The 21,017-nt window shown below is 43.8% G+C and overlaps 1 protein-coding gene across 1 annotated transcript in view; it reads right to left on the bottom strand.

Moving 5' to 3' along the window:
- The window catches only part of CLSTN3 (calsyntenin 3), a 179,616-nt gene that overhangs the window by 56,187 nt on the left and 102,412 nt on the right, over window positions 1-21,017 (bottom strand). Inside the window, exons 5-9 of the mRNA XM_078651483.1 lie at window positions 19,828-19,977; window positions 19,433-19,618; window positions 19,001-19,261; window positions 16,228-16,340; window positions 4,005-4,167 (exon numbers count right to left, since the gene is read on the bottom strand). Of these exons, the coding sequence (XP_078507609.1) occupies window positions 4,005-4,167; window positions 16,228-16,340; window positions 19,001-19,261; window positions 19,433-19,618; window positions 19,828-19,977 (873 nt within the window). The remainder of the gene's footprint in view (window positions 1-4,004; window positions 4,168-16,227; window positions 16,341-19,000; window positions 19,262-19,432; window positions 19,619-19,827; window positions 19,978-21,017) is intronic.

The following is a 21,017-nucleotide window of genomic DNA, read 5'->3' as shown; positions in this document are numbered from 1 at the left end:
ATACCATTTTTCAATTCTCAAATAGCGAATCCTTAAAAATCGCTATTTGAGAATCGCAAAAGTGTATCTTGATACATCTGGCCCCTAGTGATTTGGTAAATGCAGCTCGTTTTTCCTTAAGGAAAATGAGATGCATTGACAAAAAATGTTTGCTTTATTTAAAATCAATCACAGATCTGGTGGTCTGCTGACCTCAGCAACCCACCATTCCCGTGATGACAACGAAACGTAGAGGGTCGCAATTTGCATCCTATCTCATTGATATGCATGAGGTAGGTCGGATTCTGACTGATTATGAATTATGATTCGGATTTCTAAGAATCACCCTATTAGTACAGAGTTTGTTTCTTAAAAATCCTTACTAGTCACAAAAATACTGGTCTCAAATTGTGACCAATATTTTGAGATAAGTAAGTAGTACATATGGGGCCAGATGTACGACCCGTTTTTGCATGCACAAACGGGTTTGCAAACTCGTTTGCGCATGCAAAAACATCATGGGCCATGCACAAAGCCTATTTAGCGAGTCACAATTTTTTTGCAACTCACTATTTGGAATGGCGTTCCTTTCCAAATAGCGAGTCTCAGAACCATGTACTTATGTTTTGCTACTGCAATTGCGGTCGCAAAACACTCATAATTACCACCTACTTCAAGTAGGTGGTAATGCATTCACAAATGGGAAGGGGTCCCCAGACTTTGCAAACGCATGCAAAATTATTTTTTAAGGGCAGGCCCTTAAAAAATTAAACAAAAAAGATTCTTTTTTTTTTTTTTTATTGCATCTCGCTTTCCAGTAAGGATAACGGGCGGCATTGAAAAAAAAAAACAGCTTTACTTAAAAGCAGTCCCAGACATGGTGGTCTGCTGAGCCCAGCAGGCCGCAATCCCTGGGAGGGCTGGCCTTCTCAATGGGCTCGCAAATTGCGAAAGGCACATTAATATTAATGAGCCTCGAAATTTGCGACCCCATTGGGAATCGGAAACAGTGTTAAACACTCTGTTGTACATTTCATTTAGCACCTCGCAATTTGTGACTTGCAATGTGTCGTAAATTGCTACGCACTGAATGAAATGGTCGTACATCTGGCCCCATGGCCCCAAGTCCTTTCATGGTGTGCCAAGCCAATTAAACCTGACGGTCCCCAGGAGTTGACCCGATTTTGTAAAAATTTGCTATGTCAAAAAAAAATTGATGGGCCCCAGGAGTTAACTCGATTTAAAAAAAATTTGCTATGTAAAAAAAAAACTTGGCGGTACCCAGGAGTTGACACGATTTAAAAAAAAAATTGCTATGTAAAAGAAAACTTGATGGGCCCCAGGAGTTGACCCGATTTTTAAAAAAATTGCTATGTCAAAAAAAACTTGACAGTCCTCAGGAGTTGACCCGATTTAAAAAATAATTGCTATGTCAAAAAAAACTTGACAGTCCCCAGGAGTTGACCCGATTTAAAAAAAAATTGCTATGTAAAAAAAAACTTGATGGGCCCCAGGAGTTGACCCGATTTTTAAAAAAATTGCTATGACAAAAAAAACTTGACAGTCCCCAGGAGTTGACCCGATTTAAAAAAAAATTGCTATGTCAAAAAAAAACTTGGCGGTACCCAGGAGTTGACACGATTTAAAAAAAAATTGCTATGTAAAAAAAAACCTTGATGGGCCCCAGGAGTTAACTCGATTTTTAAAAAATGTGCTATGTCAACAAATGACCTCCATTGTGACAGGCCCTGCATTTTTTCATTGGTGTCCCTATCATGCCACGAATGCCCACATTAGGCAAAAATGACATACAATATGCCAGTGCCAGAATTTTGCTATTAATGCCATCTATATACCATGAGTGACACACGTAAAAAATGACATCTATTATGTCAAGGCCAGCATTTCAGCATGGTCGTCCCACTCCAAAATGCCACATTTCTCTCCCTTATAACAATAAATACCACCTATATGCTACCAACATTATACTGCTGATGCCTCTTATGCCAAGAATGTCCTCAAGTATGTCAACATCTGCATCTTTCCAGAGGTCTCCCATACACCAAGAACTACCTCTTGTGCGCCAGTACCAGTGATTTACCCAGGTGTCCAGTATGCCAAAAATTACCTCTAGTATTCCAGTGGCTGGGTTTTCTCACATCTGTCTGTCATGCTAAGAATTACCTTCACAATGCCAGTGCCAATATTTTGCCATAGGTACCTCTATAAACCAAGGATTGCGCTCAGTATGCTGAGGCCAAACGCAGACTCTCAAACGCAGCACCTCATGCATATTCACACTCACTTTACAGTCACTCTCTCACACATATTTTCACTCCAACTTTTCCACATTCTCTTGCACTCATTCATTCTTGCTCATTCTCTTGCACTCACTCTTACTTTCACTCATTTATTCTCGCTCATTCATATTCACTCTCATTCATTGTTACTCTGACTCGTTCATACTTACTCATGCTCACTTACAGTCACACTTACTCTCACTCCCTCGTTCTCACTCACTTTCCCTCATTCACACGCACTCTGGATCCCTTATTCTCACTCATTCATTCATGCTCACTTACTCATGTTCACTTACTCTCACTCACATTCCCAACACACTCACTCTTACTCTCAGTTATTCTTACTTACTCTGACTCATTCCCACTCACAGTTACACTCATTCCACTCATGTTTACTCACACTCTAAAACTCCCGAACACGCCTTCATATTTATGCATTCTCACTTGCAGTCGCTTTTAGTCACGTTTGCTTTTACTCACTCATTCTCCCTCACTCTTACTCACTCATATTCATTGACACACAATCTTACACATTCTCACCACCTGTCACTGACTCTCACTCACTTTCATACACATACACATATGCTCACACATATGGATGGACTCTCACACAAAAACACTCTCACCCGCAAGCTGGAACACAACATACCTTGAAAAGCATTTTTTTTACTTACTTACCTCAGCACCCTCTGAAGGTCCAGTTCCACCTCTTGTACTCCATTTTTTTAAATTAAAATAATAGTGAATAATATAATATTATTCACTTTTAGTTTAATTTAAAAATAAATGGGCAGCAAACAAGGAGACTGGATTTTCGAAGACCATTAGAGCAAGCTGCCCGGTGTTCTTGGCACTGATTTTGTCACATCTGAAGACAGGGTCGCAAAAGAAGAATCAGGGGTTACTAGCGGCAGCTGCGACCCCTGGCAACCACTAAATGACAACCATGACTTACATTAATGGGCTTGGCCTGCTCACAGAGAGTGACATGCTGGCGTGAAGTAGTGTCTGATAAGAAGTTAACCACTCGCATTCAGAGGAGTAGACTGCTTACAGGAAGTGACCCGCTGTCACCCAGGTGAGTGATCTGCTCAAAGGAAGAGACCGGTAAATAGTCCAGGCAGTGGCCAGGTCACAGGAAGTAACCATCTAACATTCAGGGAAGTGGCAAACTCACTGAAAATGACCTGCACGCTTGACATGGCCTGTTTCCCGCAGACATTGGCATTTTTCACTGTGGAGCCCTTCACCTTACCATACATGAATTTCTTTGTTTTCATCACAGCTTTGCCAGCCCATGCTTTGTGACCACACAACAAAAGCCCTGATATGACAGGTTGTCAGTGCTTAATTTAAGCCAGTGGTTTCTGGTGCTCAACACCGGCACTTAATTGTCAACACTAGCGCTTGTGACAGTCTGCCACAAGGTGGCGCTGTCTGGCTACTAAAACAACAGTTTATTATTAATTTAGTATACATTATAAATAACTATTACCTGACACCCAAGCCATTTTTATAGCTTTGAGGACCTGAAATAGTCCGAATTGCCACATTTGTAGGAGTGTGGTAGTTAGTAGTTGTGTAGTTACCATCATTGGTAGCGACGGCAGGGGCAATGTGTGGTGCAAGCTGCAGTGGCCTCCTGACGAGAGCACTGGCACTTATTGTTTTAAAAATGAATCACTGCAGGTGGTGCCATACGAAGATATCCGTTAAGATATTCACCTGTCCAGCAGGCTCCAATCATCAACCTGGTCTCGTGCCTGGGAGGACGAAGCATGCCGTTGTCATGAATGAGTGCTGGGTCGTAGGACACGCCATCCACGAACAGAGTCACTGTCGGGAATTCCAGGTTCAAGGCGTAGTGGTGCCATTCATCGTCGCAAACCTAGAAGGCAGGATATATGGAAGAAACAACAAACATTCAATGAGAGAGTGGAAGAGGCATGGACTGAGATGGAGGAAAATATCTAGGGGAAAAGGAGGAGAAAATGGAAATAGGCCCACTATATTTTGAAAACTATTACTAGAGACATTCAGGAGCAAATGTAAAAACCTTGAAGAGCCATCTAAAGCGACAATAAATGGCATGGCATCAGATGCAAACAATATTAGGACAGCGTGGACACATTCTCAAAATGTTCCCAAAAAGTAGGCAATGCAATGCAATGCTTCCAGATGATATCCCTAAATTGTGGGGCTTTTGTACCTTCTATGTCTTCTCTTTTTGTCTATTAAAAGGATAAGTCAACCAGCTGATATCAAAGACACATAATTTTATTGTGTCTACAGTTTCTGATGTGGATAGGGTAAGCAAGGGGAAAAGAACATGGTTTTTATATACCTAGAAAGAAGGTATGGGGTGAATTATGAAATGCTTGTTCCAGAAAATTCTGCAAATTTCTGGAATTTAGTTACATTTTTTAAATTTAGTTAATGTTTCCAACACCCCAAAATACTGCTGTTCAGCGTTAAACATGCTTATAGCAGCAGACTCCTATGGAAAGAGCTTCTCTAGAATTTATAAAGCTAAAGAAGATTGAGGGTTTTAGAGTGCAAATTTGAGAAAAATCTGTATTTCATTATAAGTGGATACCTTAAGAAACAGCCTTTAGTGGAAGGTATTTGGCCCTAAACGCATCTCAACACATCATTTTAAATATGACACCGACTAATGGCCCCTGTTGTTCTAAATTTGTTAAATGCTGAGACCGGGTCACAGTTAGTTATAGCTTCAATTTTAAAAACAGTGTGATAAGGGAGACATTGGATGCTATCTGCCCATTTGTCCTATTGAGTTTATCATTAAGGTTATTAGGTGCACCCTGATGAAAAGAACCCAGTCCTGGGTACAATACAAGGGTATCCTAGGTAAATACCAATATGGCTTCCGGGTGTGTCTCGGATCAATGCCTTCCCCTATATTTATTGATCAACAGGTATAGTACATACTCCAAGTACTCCCTCCATTTAGCTTTCATGGGTCTTCATATGGTGACTGAGATAAAAGTACCAAATGTTGGTTAAATCGTGAAACAATGAGTGTGGATCAGGCCTTTATTGTGTTTCTGAAGCACATACATAGGAATGTAAGTGCAAGAGTGAGATTAGGTGAGTATACTGAAATTGTGGCTCATGAGAGCTGGCTTTGCCAAGGTATTTTTCCATTGGTTGTACATCAGACTAGCTACACCAAAAATATGATTGGGCATGTCTATTTTGGCCTAAATATCAATTACATTTACATTCATAAAAAATATTTCTCCACTGTAGACTTTCTTTTATCGATTCCACAGGGGAGATATTTTTGAAGGTGATGTCCTGGACACTAGATTTTTGTCAGACGATGTTTTAAAAAAGTTTTCCTTTAATAAAATATAATGGTTAATTTAGGCATGCTTCAGTTAGCATAACTAGGCTACACCAGGCCTCATTGACAATAATTTATGGAATACTGCAGAAAACTGCAAGTTTATTTGAGGTGTTTGAGCTTTCCATGTGCATGATGAGTCTTTGTATATTTCAGAAAATCAATGAAAATTAGCCTCTTCCATGGGCTGTATTATACAAATGAATAATAATTTGTTCTGCTCGCTGTAGGAAAGGGCATGTTTTTGTTACAAGTTCAAGGTTACTTAATCAAGCTTTTTTTGTAATTGCAGAAGCTATTGTATTTCTTTGTTTCATAATGTATGATTTAATTTCCTTAAATAAATATCCCCCGCTTTAACCAATAAGACGCTTTAGGAAGTAAGGGTTACTGGGAGAGTTGTACCAACTAATAGAACAGACCATTTTTAATCCAACACTTCTATGCAATGTCATGCTATGAAAATACATGTGTTTTCCGTCCCAAAACACATTACAGTTGTTTGTGATCTTTCCTTTGGAAACAAACTCGAAGCCTGCCTGTTTCCCAATTCATTTATATACCTATAATTATGCTAATTCTTAGGGGACGCCTTGCTGCATTTTGCTCTGACCTGCCTGGATTTTCGTGCTACCAGCCTACTTCTTGCGGAACCCGCTCCGCGGGTCCCGCTGCGTTTGGAGTGTCGCCTGCTGACTTTGCAAAGGGGACATCGAGGGAAGTACATTTGCCGGGGCTGCGAGCGAGTGCGCGCGCTCAACTGGGACTGCATATCCCAGGAGCGCCCGCCTGCCTGACTAGCTACACCTGGGCCGCTCTCCCCGACCCCTCCCACCATTCCACCTACTTGTGCTCATATTCCATATAACGCTCCTTGCATCCCCGCTGCGCGGGAGCGCGCGGGAGTGCCGGGAGAAGCCCGGGACAAGGGCGGGACCGTCTGTGGCCGTCCGGGGCCGCAGGAGGCCGGGCGGGGCCACCCCCTTAAGATCTACAGACTCGTGTTTGGATATAATTTATTTGTCCAGTGTTCACCAGGATCATCTAGTCACTTGAGGATAGCAGGGGGGTGTGCACTATGGCGAATACCTTAAATACCTCTGCCTTACAGACCTCCATGGGTGAGGCTGATACGGCGGTCATGGGGCCCCTAGACTCGTATTTTAAACGTCTGCCCCAAGATATCGATAGGGAGATTGCTCTGGCGGAAAGACGCGCCGGGCGAAGGCTATCGATCGAGCTGATGAAAAATCCCCTTGAAAAACACATAGGACAAAGTTTCCCTGCTTTGGTCACCCCGCTATCTTCTACAGTACTGCCACTTACACAAGATACACTGTATGATATATCTGTATCTAATGAGCCACTGGGTACCTCTCCTGTAGACACAGTGGTTACCACCTTATCATCAGAGCATTTAAATGGTTCTAATATAGCACCAAGAGGGCAAAACGCCATACCAAAAGCAGGTGTTCAAGCACATGCTATCAAGCCCAAAACATGCTCAAAGAGGAAGAGGGCCACAACTATAAAAAAATCCTTAGTCCCAAATCCAGCAAGGAAGGTCAGGAAGCTGGCCATTAAAACACCCATAATTCATGTCCCAGCCGAAAATCCTAGTGGGGTAATAATGGGGGAGGAATTGGTTGGCCTATTAGACGCAGAAAACCCAATGATTCCAGCATCACCAGCAATAGAAATAAACCCCATTACCATAGCAGCCCCTGGGCAAATGAGGCTTCATCCGGAATATCTATTGGATCTGGAAAAACGAATGCGCTCCCTCATAAATCCCCTTGAGACTAGACTTGAGAAGTTAGCAAAACAATTAGATCACCTTGAGCAGGCTAGCTTAGATAACTTTTTTTCAGTAAAATCACTAATTAAGTCCCATAATAAATTGGGAGAGAATGGGCCAAAAAATAAGCTAGCCGAGCAGGATTTAGGTGTCATGGTGGCTGAATTGACTCCCCCAATAGTGAGTGGGGCACCTACTCAGCAGAAACAGGGACAGAACAAAAAAAATATAGCAGTACCCCTACCTCCTGTAAATAATAGTTGCTCTGGGCGAACTAACACCAGCTGTATTAGCGCAACGGCCAAAAGTACTAAGGATGGCATTAAAAACTGTGCCCCCGTGGCTAATAAAAATAGTTCCCTTTTACCAACTACTATGGACCGTGACCAGGGTACACTAATAGACACAGATAAAAATCTAGGTAAGAATGTTGATGGATTAAATGGGCCGCCTGTCTCTCAGATAGTAAACAGGGGCGGTTATGTAAGGAATGGTAACCCCACAGCCGGTGGAAATAATGCTAGTATGGCTGTGGGAAATAGTGCTCCCTCGAGTCTTGCTGCCCCAGAACGCTGCCTACCAAAACCATATGTTAACAAACCCTTAAATCGGATTCCCCCGGTTCAACTTACCCCTGATTCTTATCCATATGTGGCCATTCTTACCAACGTCCCACCCCTACCGGATGGTCAAAGGGAAACATATGATATGTTAAAAAATAAAGCCATGCATTGGCTGCGGGTCAATAGACCCCTGCCAGGAGATGTGGACGGCCTGATCATTGGGGTTAGAAGGGTCAATTGGATTGGGAACACTCTGAAAAAGCAGGGGGGTGAGTGTACTATAATTAACTTCCAAGACCCAAGGGTAGTAGGGTTAATCACGAAACCTGGATGTAATATTAGTATTGGTGGGATTGGCGTTGTGGATTTGACTTTTTTCTATCCTAGATCTGTGTCATCTTATCCGGGGGGGAATGAGTCACTGAGAACTAGTCGGCCTCCTTGGGTAGAGGCCAGCTCTTTCCCTGCCCCCTTCTCGCGTTCACATGATGGTTATAACCAGGTATATAACTTTGATGGTGGAGCAGGGTACATGAGATGGGGATGCTGACGGAATCCAGTTGAACTCTTTGACTCAGTTGTCCAAATGGACAGGGAAATTGTTGTGGAGTCAACTTTGTTACCTAAGGGGGATGCAATCTGTAATTTAGTAGAAGGGGTCCCAGATAGGGATTGTGGAAGTATGAGGGAGGGCAATAGGGTTAGCCAGGACGATTGGGGGGGTGATCCTGGTCCGCATTTCTGCTTTGGTACAAATGACGTCAATGTGGCCAAATGTGTAAATATTGCTATGGGAGAGGGCGGTGACTGTGAGATCTTGACTAATTCACCGGTCATGGTAGTTACCGAAAGGGGGACAGGCAAAGACGATACTACGGGGAGGTTTTTTTCATGGAACATAGCAGGTTTGGCCTCCAGATTGTTGTCTCAAGATTGGTTAGATTTTGTTAATGGGTTTGAAATGTGCCTATTTCAGGAAACATGGGCTTGTGATCCAATCTACCTGCCAGGTTATTTAAATTTTTGTATACCAGCAACTCGGGGTCCTAGGGGCAGGCCTGCGGGAGGCTTAACAGCCTGGGTTAAGCAGAATTCCCAAGTTAAAATAAAAGTTATTGATCTAGGCTGTAAGGATATACAATTACTGAGGGTTACACTAGGACAGGGCGGTGTGATAGATATCTATAACATTTATGCTAGGGGGATAAGTGCTGGGAATTCCCCCACCCTCGATGTTCTATCAACCTCCCTTGAATCCAACTCTCTTGGTAATAGAGTGGTTGTGGCAGGTGACCTGAATAGGACTTTCGAGCCTTTGGAAAATACTGAACATCCTATAGGCCAAGAGGAGGATGCTTTATGGGGCGTACCAACCCTAAACCTACCACCAGTGAAGCGCTGGACCAAGGATGTACTTTTGTTGAATTCGTTATGTCTGGAATATGGCTTGAGGGCCCTTAATGGCAGGACAAAAAGTGACCTAGGAGGAAATTGCTCATTCGACAATGGGCATAGTAAGAGTAGGATCGACTATGTCATTTGTAGTCTGGAGCTATGGTGTGGCCTGGGTGATATGGAGATAGTGGCGAGAATAGAAAGTGATCACAACCCACTCAGTGTTACCCACTCATGGTGGAGGGCTGCGCCTGTCCACCTAGTGTCAGGTAGCGAAATTGTACCTGTTATAGCAAACGATTCAAGAAGGGTGAAATGGCCAAATGTGTTGGCCAATTTAGCCACTATAGAGCACATTAATCTGGAGGTGGATAATGCTATTATAGCCATGGAATCAGTATACCCTGTAATACCGGGTTCCTCTTTAATAGCAGACATCCACGACGCATTCTTTCTTTTGATAAGACCGTATTTTATCAAATCTGTTAAGGCAAATAGAAATCCACCTATCAAACTGGCAAGGTGGTTTAACAAGCAGTGCAGGGCAACTAGATTGGAGTTGGGCAGGGCAATCAAAAGCAGGGATAAGGCTTTGATTAGCACTGCTAGGAAACAATATAAGGAGAATATTCGCAAGGCTAAGAAGCTGTGGGACGAGGAATATTGGGAGGAGTTACTTGAGGCCTCTGGACAAAAAGACTCAAGACTCTTTTGGAAAATTATGAAATGGGGCAGAGGTGGTACGCCAAACAACCCCGATAATAATGTTAACGAAGCTTCATGGGTTGAGTATTTCCAACCCCAGTATGCGGAGAATAGGGATATAATGGACATTGAACCAATCCCTGTGGTATTTTCCAAGGGAGACCTATTCTCAACTAAAGATGCAGAACTCGTAATTTCATTACTGCGGGGGGGGGAAAGCTCCAGGGCTGGATGGAATTCCCTCAGACATCTTCAAGCATGATAAGGTTCGGTGGGCAAAATATGCGACTGTGCTCGGAAATGCCCTTGCAAAAGGGGCAAAAATCCCGGATGTCTGGAAGGGGGCAATTATAATTCCGATCTTTAAGAAAGGCGATCGGTCGCTACCGGCAAATTATAGACCCATAAGTTTGCTGGCCACTATCCAGAAAGTGGTGGGTAAGATGGTGGTCGACAAACTTATGTCCTGGGTAGATGAAAACAATGCCTTATCCCCCTACCAGGCAGGATTTAGACGTGCAACCAGCACGGTCGACCAAATCTTTCGCTTCACTATGCTACGGTGGGGGACTGTACTCCTTGGTGAAGGCAGCCTTTATGTAGCATTTGTAGATCTGAGGGCTGCCTTCGATCTGGTGCCCAGGAGCAAGCTGTGGGGTGTTTTGAGCAACATAGGGGTTCCACTCGAACTACTCACATTAATAATGCGTCTCCACGAAAGCAACTTCGCTAAAGTCCAGTGGGGAAGGAACGGGGAATCTTCCATCAATTTCCCCGTTGAGCGGGGGGTACGTCAGGGTTGTGCCATGGCACCCCTGCTGTTCTCCTTGTTCATCAATGGTATTGTCGATAGGATGTTGGATGCGAGGGTCGACGCACCTTCGCTGGCGGGCATCAGGGTTCCGATCCTGATGTTCGCCGACGATACCCTGATTGTGTCCAAAACCCCGGTAGGACTCCAGCGAGCCTTGAATATATTCGATATGTTTTGTAAGGAACGGGGTCTTGAAGTCAATGTAAACAAAACTAAGCTGATGGTCTTTGGGCAAAAGCGTCAAGTCCAACCTAGGGTATCTCTGAACAGTATTAGACTAGAGGTAGTAAATGTTTTTACTTACCTAGGGGTGGAGATATCAAGTAAAATTGGTTGGACAAGACATATCGAGAAGGCGGTTTTGAAACATCAGCAGATTTCGGGAGCGCTTCGAGTGGAACAAGCAAAATCTAAAACCAGGCCCATTAAACCTGTTCTCATGGTATACGACGCCAAAGCCTTGGGCGCAGCCCTTTACGGAGCTGAAGTCTGGGGCTTTGAGAGGTTTGATACGCTCCAAAGATCTGAGAACAGGTTCTTGAGAGGGATAACTAGTCTTCCCCAAAGTACCCCGCGAATACCACTAGGCCTGGATTTAGGAAGAAGATCGCTCAGTGATCGTGCCCGCTTAAGGCCTATCCTTTACTGGAGACGGTTGTGGACGACCCCAGAAATTAGACACTATGCCGAGGGGTTTTCTGCCCTAGTTAAATCAGATGTTTTCCATAAAATTACATGGCTAAAAAAGCTCAGGGACGTTCTTGCCGAGCTCGGCCTATCCAAACTGTGGGAAAATCCCTCTGGGGAAGTATTCCCTAGCAAAACAACTATAAAAGCTATATATTGGGATCACATTGACCAGAAGTTTTGGAGGAGTGCGACCCCAGAATCTATGGGGGGTAGGTTTATGGAAATTAAAACAAGACCTGCACTAGAACTGTATTGGGACACCTTAACGGTTCCACTAGACAGGAAATTATTTTTCCAGCTAAGGGCAGGTTCACTCCCCCTGAGGTCATTGACGTCTAACTGGGGATCCAATAGTAGCTCGCGTTGCCCGACATGTGGCGCCCCCAATGAAAGTATAGCACATTTTCTATTCCTGTGTGAGGCCTATGTAAATCCAAGAAAACTGTGGCTGGCACCTGTTTGCAGGAACCTTGGTGTCTTAAGTGGTGTCGAGGGGCTGAGAATTATTTGTTCCTCGACCGAATTGCCTATAGTAATAGGAACGGCAAAATACCTGGGGTGGGCCTGGTCCATAAGGCGGAGGTTCCTATCTCCGAATAGGCTTTGAAACTCGTTTTTTTGCTTATATGTCCGTATGAATTGCACTGCTAAATATTTTGAGGGAGATAATTATGAATTTTAGTTATAATATGTTGCTAAATGCACGTAACAAGTTTTGATTGTTTAACTTTGGTTATGGTCCACATTGTGGGCGATTCTGCTTTTTAACTTGCATTTAGCTCATGTACCTTACGAGAAAGCTTATATTAACTTTTTGGTGAATATTTTATGTGTCTATACTGTGTATTTTAATCTAGAAATCAAGTGTTAATGTATGTTTAGAGTTTTTTAAATGTGCAATTTTATATGTGTGTGCTTTTATGAGTGTATAACTCGAATAAAGCTTTTTCATCATCGCTAATTCTTAAGACTTGGGAAGCATGTGACGGAGAAGGTGAGAAGGGAAAAAGGAAGTTTGATAAACAAAGAAATATGTAATGAGAAAAGAGGGTTAATCAGGGAATAGGGCACTGATAAGGTTATAAAAGAGGAAGGGAAGAAAGGGTAGTGAAAAAGGAAGGTGTAGGGGAGCAGAACGTACATGCATTAAATAGTAATGCTGGAGAAAAGAAGGAAGCAAGAAAAAAGAAAAAAAGGGTGGAAGAGAATGAAAAGATGGATGGATGAGAAGCAAGTACAGAGTAAAGAAAAAAGGATGTAGGAAAGGATGCTAGATGAACTAATAGAGGTTGAGAATAATAATAGACTAAATTGAAAAAGAGCAGGTACTATGAGATTGAAGTTGAAAACTCACAAGGACGGCAAAAAAGGGAGGACGAGACATAAGAAACCTTGGCTGGTAACAGAAAAGGTAGACAATTAACACTAGTAGGTAAGAAGGAGAAGCAAGATCAATAATGAGTAACACAGAATAGAAGGCCGGTGGTAAGTAAGGATAAAAAGGCGAGAGTGAGAGTAGGAACCTTTATAAGACAAGGAGCCCTGGTAGATAAAGAGGTGGAATTTGGTAGGTAAGGAGAAGAGACTTTGACTACTGGTAGGTACAAAGGAGCAGGAGAAGAGAGAGACAGGGCATTGATAGATAAGGGAGGAGAATGGGGTAAAATAGGATAATTGACAGATAAAAGGAAAAAGAACATTGGGAGATAAGGAGGACACAGGAAACCTTGGCACATAAAAGAGAAAGAGGGAACCTTGATATATAGATAAAGAAAGGAGGGGAAGGAGATAATCACCTTTGGTATACAGGACAGAGAGGAGAGAAAGAGCCAAGAAACAGTTATAAGTAATAATAATAGATTTAGGGCCAGATGTAGGTAAATCTATTTTACCGACACTTAAATACCGAATTTTACCGATTCGGTATTTAAGAGTCGGTAAAATAGATGTACCGAGATGTAGGTAAATCCAGATGTGGATTTACCGATTCTTTAAAAGTCGGTATTTACCGATTCGGTAAATACCGACCTGTAATGCTCCATTCATTCCTATGGGCTTTGAAGCCCATAGGAATGAATGGGGCATTACAGGTCGGTATTTACCGATCGGTAAATACAGATTTTTGGCAAGGGTGCAGGGGGTGTCACTTTGACACCCTCTAGCACCCCCAAAAAAGGTTCGGGGGCCATATGGCAGGCATACCTGCCCTAAGGGCAGGTCTGCCTGTCATATGGCACAGGTGTGCATGCACACATTTGCATGCTCACCTGAATCGGTATTTCACCATCAAATTGAATTTGATGGTAAAATACCGATTTCTTAGGCCTTGTGGGACTCATCAGAGTCCCACCTACATATCGATTTTACAGAATCTGTAATTTTACCGTTCTGTAAATTTACCGACCGGTATATTTACAGATTCTGTAAAATTACAGATCGGTAAATTACAGAACGGTAAAATTACCGATTCTGCCCCCTACATCTCAAATTCCTTTTACCGGTCGGTAACGGCCGAATTCGGCCGTTACCGACCGGTAAAACCCTACCTACATCTGGCCCCAAGTCTTGTTAGATAAGATGACAGTGAAGGGAAGGAATCTTATGATATGATTTGTTGTTGAGCAGACCTGCAACAACACCGCATTTCGGGCCAGATGTAGGTCGCCAAATACCGGTCGGTAACGGACGATTTCGGCCATTACCGACCGGTATTTGGGATTTGACATGTAGGTGGCCTTAATTTTACCGATTTGGTTAATTTACCGATTCGGTAAAATACCGAATCGGTAAAGTTACCGAATCGGTAAATCCAGATGTAGGTGGCACTTTAAACAGGGTCACAGGCCATTACCGATTCGTTATTTACCACCAAATACTATTTGGTGGTAAATAACGAATACCTGTGTACATGCACATCTGTGCATGTACACCTGTGCCATGTGACACACATACCACACAAGCCAAAATCAGGGGTGCAACAGGGTGTCAAAGTGACACCCTGTTCCCCTTGACAAATCGGTATTTTTACCGAATCGGTATTTACCGATTCGATAATTGACATTGATTCCTATGGGCCTCAAGGCCCATAGGAATCAATGGCAATTACCGAATCGGTAAATACCGATGCGGTAATTACCGAATCCTACCGATTCGGTAAAAAATACCGAATTTTTAGCTACATCTCATTTACCGAATCTAGAATACCGAATCAGTAAAATTCGGTATTTTAGAGTCGGTAAATGAGGATTACCTACATCGGGCCCCTAGTCTCCCTAATCTGTGGTTTGCTGCTTGTTTGTGAGTCATTTTTGCTGAAGTTTCTTCTGCCAACATGACGGGAGCACTTTTCATAATGAAACGATTGAAGGCTGGCCTGCCATGCTAATGTGGCATGGTGGAGCAGTCAGCAATTTGTTTTGTTTTTTAGAAACAGAAACTCAATTACACAACGCTGTGGGATTTTTTTCCAAGTATGCAGAGAATTTTTGATTATTTAGGCAAGTTTAAAGTCCACTAAATTAGAAAATGATGTTAGAGATGTTGTCTCTTCAATGTCATCCTCACTGGTAGATGGAAGGGGTAGAGGGCATTTTCTATGTCTTTTCCAGCAGCAGCTCCAACATGAAAGACTTAGGGGCATATTAACAAGGACAAGCGATAATTATCGCTAAACGCGCCTAGCGCGTTTTTTAGTATCGCCGTCTATCGCTGGAATACATCCCTGTGTTAGCGGCGTATCAGCAACGCTTAGCTCCCAGGCGATGTAAAATCCTGCGATAGATGGCGATAACCGGCAATAACGTTGGAAATGCAGCGCTAATTGTACATCGCTACTGAACGGCTTGCGAATAGGCAAGTGCGCACTCAACCATTGAATCCACCTCCCAGGCAAATGATGGTTAAGTCAAGAATAAAGCAGGTGTTAAAATCCTGCGATAACCCCGCTTAGCACAACTTTTTTTATCGCGTCGCGGGTCTGGGGCCGCATTGTAAATAGTGAGTAGTTGTGTCTGCGACTGTTTCTATGTAGGTTTAGGGAGAAACGCCCACTTTGCATGTCATTAGCGATATATATCGCTGACATGCAAAGTGTTGAAAAGACGGCTGCTAACTCAAGGAAACACACGTTAGCGTGTCCTTCATAATAGAGCAATAATTAAATTGCCGCTTTTTGGCCGAAAATGGCTGCTAAAGTGGCAAAATTGGGCTTGATAATATGCCACAAAGTTTCCTACACCTTTAAATGAGTGTGCGAAACAGGAAGAATTTATGATAGATGTCCTAGAAGCACTTTGATCTAAAGAAGACCTTTAGTAGATAAATGGAGGAGAAGTGGGAATGGTACTTGGAATGAAAGAAAAGGTATTTAGTAAAAAAGGAGAAGGAGATAAGAAAATGTGGTGGATTAGAAGAGAGACAGAATGCCAAAGTTAATAAGGGGGAAGAAAGAGAAGACAATGTCATAGGAAGAGGAGAGAAGGATACATCCTTGGTAGATATAGGGTAGTAGAGAGGAAGAGCAGTTGTATATGGGAAAGGTCTAGAGAAATGAAACCCTGGTAGTCAAGGAGATTAGAGAATGAACCCAGATACATAGAGGCCTTGTACCATACCTGCTCCAGCTTCCAGAGGAACTTGACTGGACGTGCACTGTCCACCAGTGACCAGTACAGGAAGGAGATGCGGCATCCGTGGACAGCCAGGGAGTAGTGTGAGTAGCTGTCCTCTGGCAGGATATAGCAAATTGAACCATGCTATTAAGATCACATGAGTACTTTGCACATTGATAGCAATCAGAGAGATGTTAAGATCTCAAATAAATCGACCACCCAAGAATACCGTCTTTGATAGCCTTGGTGGTCTTCAGAAATCATACAAGTAGTAGGTCGCACAACCGAACGGATAAATCACACCTTCAAATAAATAGTACACACACACACACACACACGCACACACACACACACACACACACACACCTGAGCAAGTATATTGCAAGCCCAGGAACACTGAAATGCCTAATTGCTGGAATTTCTCTCCCTCTAAGCATCCACCATACTTAACCTTCCAATTATGTGCCAATAGACAGCTACCATTTAATAATGCAGTCTGGATGTCTCAGTGCAAAGGTTGCCCTACACCAACAACAGCTGCAATGCCCACACAACTCAGTTCACCAAATCCCAATCACCTCTCCTTATGCAACATCATGTGTTATCTCAGAAAACGTGGAACATCAAAGCCATTTTCCTCAATGCTGAACACTGCCTACAAAGGATTTGTCAGAGAACCTTTTTCAGGGATCTCATCAAATTGGCTGCCTAGAATTTAATAATAATAATAATAATAAACACATTTGTAAAGCGCAATGGTTACACTTAAGACCAGTGTGTCCCCCGCTGTGACGTCGCTCAAGATTCTGCTACCCTCCTCTGACACCCTACTTGTCTCGAGGTAAGAGGTACGTTTTTAGGTTTTTCCTAAAACAGCTCTCCTGGACCTCCATCCGGAGGCCCACCGGGAGAGCATTCCAGTGTAGTGCAGCCCTTGCTGCCCTCGCAGACGACCTTCTTGGGCGCATAAGGATTAATCGGGCTGCCGCATTCTGTACTCCCTGAAGTCTGAGCATACATTTGGTCGTCGCGCCCAGATAGAGAATGTTACAGTAATCCAGGCGCGAAGTCACCAAAGCATGAATCATAGTTTTCCTGGCTGCTGTAGGCAGTAGGTCCAATGTTTTCCGCAGGACCTTCAAGACCCCAAAGCAGGCGCCTGCCACTCGCCTGGTTTAATAGTCAAAGGACAGGTTGGTATCGAGCCACACTGCCAGATTCTTTGCCTGTGTACAAGGCGTGGGCGTCATCCCCAAATTCTGGGGCCACCACGCCGAGAATTTGTGGCCTATATGGGAAGTTTAGGTACAAGCTGATAAATCACACCCCAATTGAATGTCTTTTTTTTTTGAGGTCACAATCAAACTTCTACAACGACTACTCTTTGTAGGCTGCAGAAATCACACACAACAATGTGAAAACTTTGACATAAATGTAGCCGAAGAGAGGACAATTTTATACAAAAAGTCTATCAAAATCTCCCTTTGCATCAATGGGCTTTCCTGCTCATCTGATCCTTTCAAACCAAACCAATCCTGTTAAAGAACCTCTCTAAACAACCACACAAATGTAAAGGGCTCCAATAAAACCAACCATATTATCACTATCCTCCAAAACCTACACTAAATTCCAACCAGTGTATGACCGCTTATCAAACCATGGTATATGCAAATGCAGATACCCTGCTGCTCTTACTCAATGTAGCAAACAATGTATAGCCAGTGGTATTTCTTCATTTTGCCAAATTCCTGAAGTGAAATAACATAGGCCCCAAGTTTCCTTTGCCATAACAATGAGGCAAAGGAGTAACCACACTACTTCCCATGTTTACTGTTTTCTAATTCTGAGAAAAACTCCCTAACATGCTTCTACCCTTCCTAGCTCAGTGACACCCACCCTGCAAAGCCCAGTAGCACACAGTCTTCAGCCCCCTCCTAACATCTTGGTCACATTATGTACAAAAGGCAGTGACGGAGTAAGGTTGGGTGTTTACTTGGGTTATTAGGTGATCAAACTTTAAAGATTGCTTCCTTGATTTTTAGGAAGAGAATATACACATATGGATGCATAATGAATCCAAACATGTCTATCCATGCATTGACATCAAACATATATAGGTAAATCCAAACAAGTATATAGCTTACTCAAGCAGCTATATCCGTGGGACACATGCATTCTACACTCAAGCAACTATGTCCCTGGGACACATGCATTCTACACTCAAGCAGCTATGTCCCTGGGACGCATGCGTTCCACACTCAAGCAGCCATGTCCCTGGGACACATGCATTCTACACTCAAGCAACTATGTCCCTGGGACACATGCGTTCCACACTCAAGCAGCCATGTCCCTGGGACACATGCATTCTACACTCAAGCAACTATGTCCCTGGGACACATGCATTCTACACTCAAGCAGCCATGTCCCTGGGACACATGCATTCTACACTCAAACAACTATGTCCCTGGGACACATGCATTCCACACTCAAGCAGCTATGTCCCTGGGACACATGCCTTCCACACTCAAACAACTATGTCCCTGGGACACATGCATTCCACACTCAAACAGCTTTGTCCCTGAGACACATGCAATCTACACTCAAGCAGTTATGTCCCTGGGACACATGCATTCCAGACTCAGGCAGCTATGTCCCTGGGACACATGCATTCCACACTCAGGCAGCTATGTCCCTGGGACACATGCCTTCCACACTCAGGCAGCTATGTACCTTGGTCACATGCATTCTACAGTCAGAAGCATCCGGCCTGGCTCACCGTTTTTAATGGTATTGCAGATAATGGTCTCCTCTTCCTTCTTCGGCTTGATGGGACTGACAGCGTGCTTCATCCACAGGGACAGTGTGAAGTGGTCGCTGAGGCCCTCCTGCACCACCCCGGGGGGCACAAGCGTGGACTGGGTCCCGTTGAACCAGTAGATCACGCTGCTGTCCTGGCTGTAGTGGACCGACAGGCCAGACGTCCAGTTGTAGTGTGGGCCTGTGGTGGGGAGGAGGTCAACCTCTCTATTGGAAGCCCCTATGGATGAAAAGGATGAGAAATGATGAAGAGGAGGCGGCGAGGGTACAGTGGGAGGAGGGGAGAGAATAAGCAGTTATGCTGAGGGTAGAGGTATAGAGGAGAGGGAATACAAACAAACACAGAGAATAAGAGAACAAGCCCCACCTAACCTCAACACACTCAACCTACCACATAGCTTGCGGAGGGATCTCTCAGAGTAGTTGTCTCGGTCGCAGCCCTTGGCCACGTGATTGGTCTGCAGCTCCACCGTGGCCTGAATATTCCAGAGTGGCTCTTCGCAAGTCTCAAGGCGTATGCCGGGGAACAGAGGCATGCTTCCTGAACCAGGGGCGTACTCAATGCGCTTATTCCAGCCTAGCCAGGTGGATAAGGAAGCAAGACAAAACACCACCATTAGGTTTAATTGAAGAATGAGAATTCGACCTGCAATGATGGATGGAGTTTCAGCCTCCCACTGCTCAAACAAAGATATGTAAATTGTTTGTGAACTACAACCATAAATCAGGGGATTCCCATTATCCGGAAAGTCAAGAACATTTAAGAAGAATAGAGCTGTCCCTTACCTTGCCAAGAGGGTTTGCAGGTTGGTTTCACCTGTACCTCCACTTCTGCATCATCCGAGGCACGTTTTTTGCCACAGTCATAGGCCGTCACGGTGAACTTGTACAGGGCTTCACCTCTGTAATCCAGTTTCTGTGTGTTCTTAATGTTCCCTGGAGATGGCAAAAGGTGACAAGGAAAAACAGAGAGCGCAGAGAACAGGGAGAATAAATGTTAGAAGCTAGAAAAATAAACGTACAAACATGGGAGGAAGAACTAGCAAGAGAGAAAGCGTATTACAAATTAGATAGACAATCTTCTAAGAAAGGCTCATATTTCTCCAACATTTAGCAAGATATGATATAAAATGAAAGGAGAGAACTATTAATTCAGGAAAATAAGGATAAAAATAAGAGATAAAATTAAACACACTCAAGAAAGAATAAATACAGGTCAAAAGAGAAGAAAGGACCATGAGGACACAATAAACAAGAAATGAAACAAGCTGCAGTGCCTTGACCCCTTGGTTCCTTCCATTGGATCGCCTTCTTTAACCCCTTCCATGCGGCCGCGATTCTGCGCCTGTGCGGCAGAATCGCGAACGGGCGGGGTTATGACGGCCCCCAGCCGTCATCAGCATGCGAGCCCCGTAGTGCATGACGGCTGGGGGCCGTCATCAGCATGGAAGGGGTTAATATCTGGATTGACATCCAGCCTGGGCATCTAAGAAGAGTATCCTCCTGTGGTCTCTTCCCAGTTTGGACCAGCTAGAGCCTGAAGAGGCTAGTGTTAGACCCCTTGCCCTTTTGGCCGTCTGCCTTTGGTCGCTTTCTCCCAACCTCCCTTTTTCTTATCCTAACCCTTTCCTCCTGCAGGTGTCTGTAATCCAAACAGAGTGGTAGCTTGCTATCACTTTAGGGATTCCAAAGATGGCTATTTCTATTTACACTGATTTCCATTGCTGACCCTGCAATGAGGAACCTTTGATGTGGTTTTCATCTTAAAACATGTACTGGTGGCTTAGTGGTGCCTCCAGAGGTTGGTATTGTTGTCACTACTTGGGTGGACTCCTGATAGTGCTACAGATGTCTTACCGGTGCCCACAATGGCTAGAGTTCTGTCACTCCTTGGGTGGACTACACATACCGGTGGATTGGTGTGGGGCATCTCCAGTGGTTGGGATTTGCTCTCCTGAATAGGCCCCCACCACAAT

This window comes from Lissotriton helveticus, chromosome 7 (assembly GCF_964261635.1).
Source record: "Lissotriton helveticus chromosome 7, aLisHel1.1, whole genome shotgun sequence".
NCBI lineage: Eukaryota > Metazoa > Chordata > Amphibia > Caudata > Salamandridae > Lissotriton > Lissotriton helveticus.
This window is presented reverse-complemented; position numbering and strand designations above follow the sequence as displayed.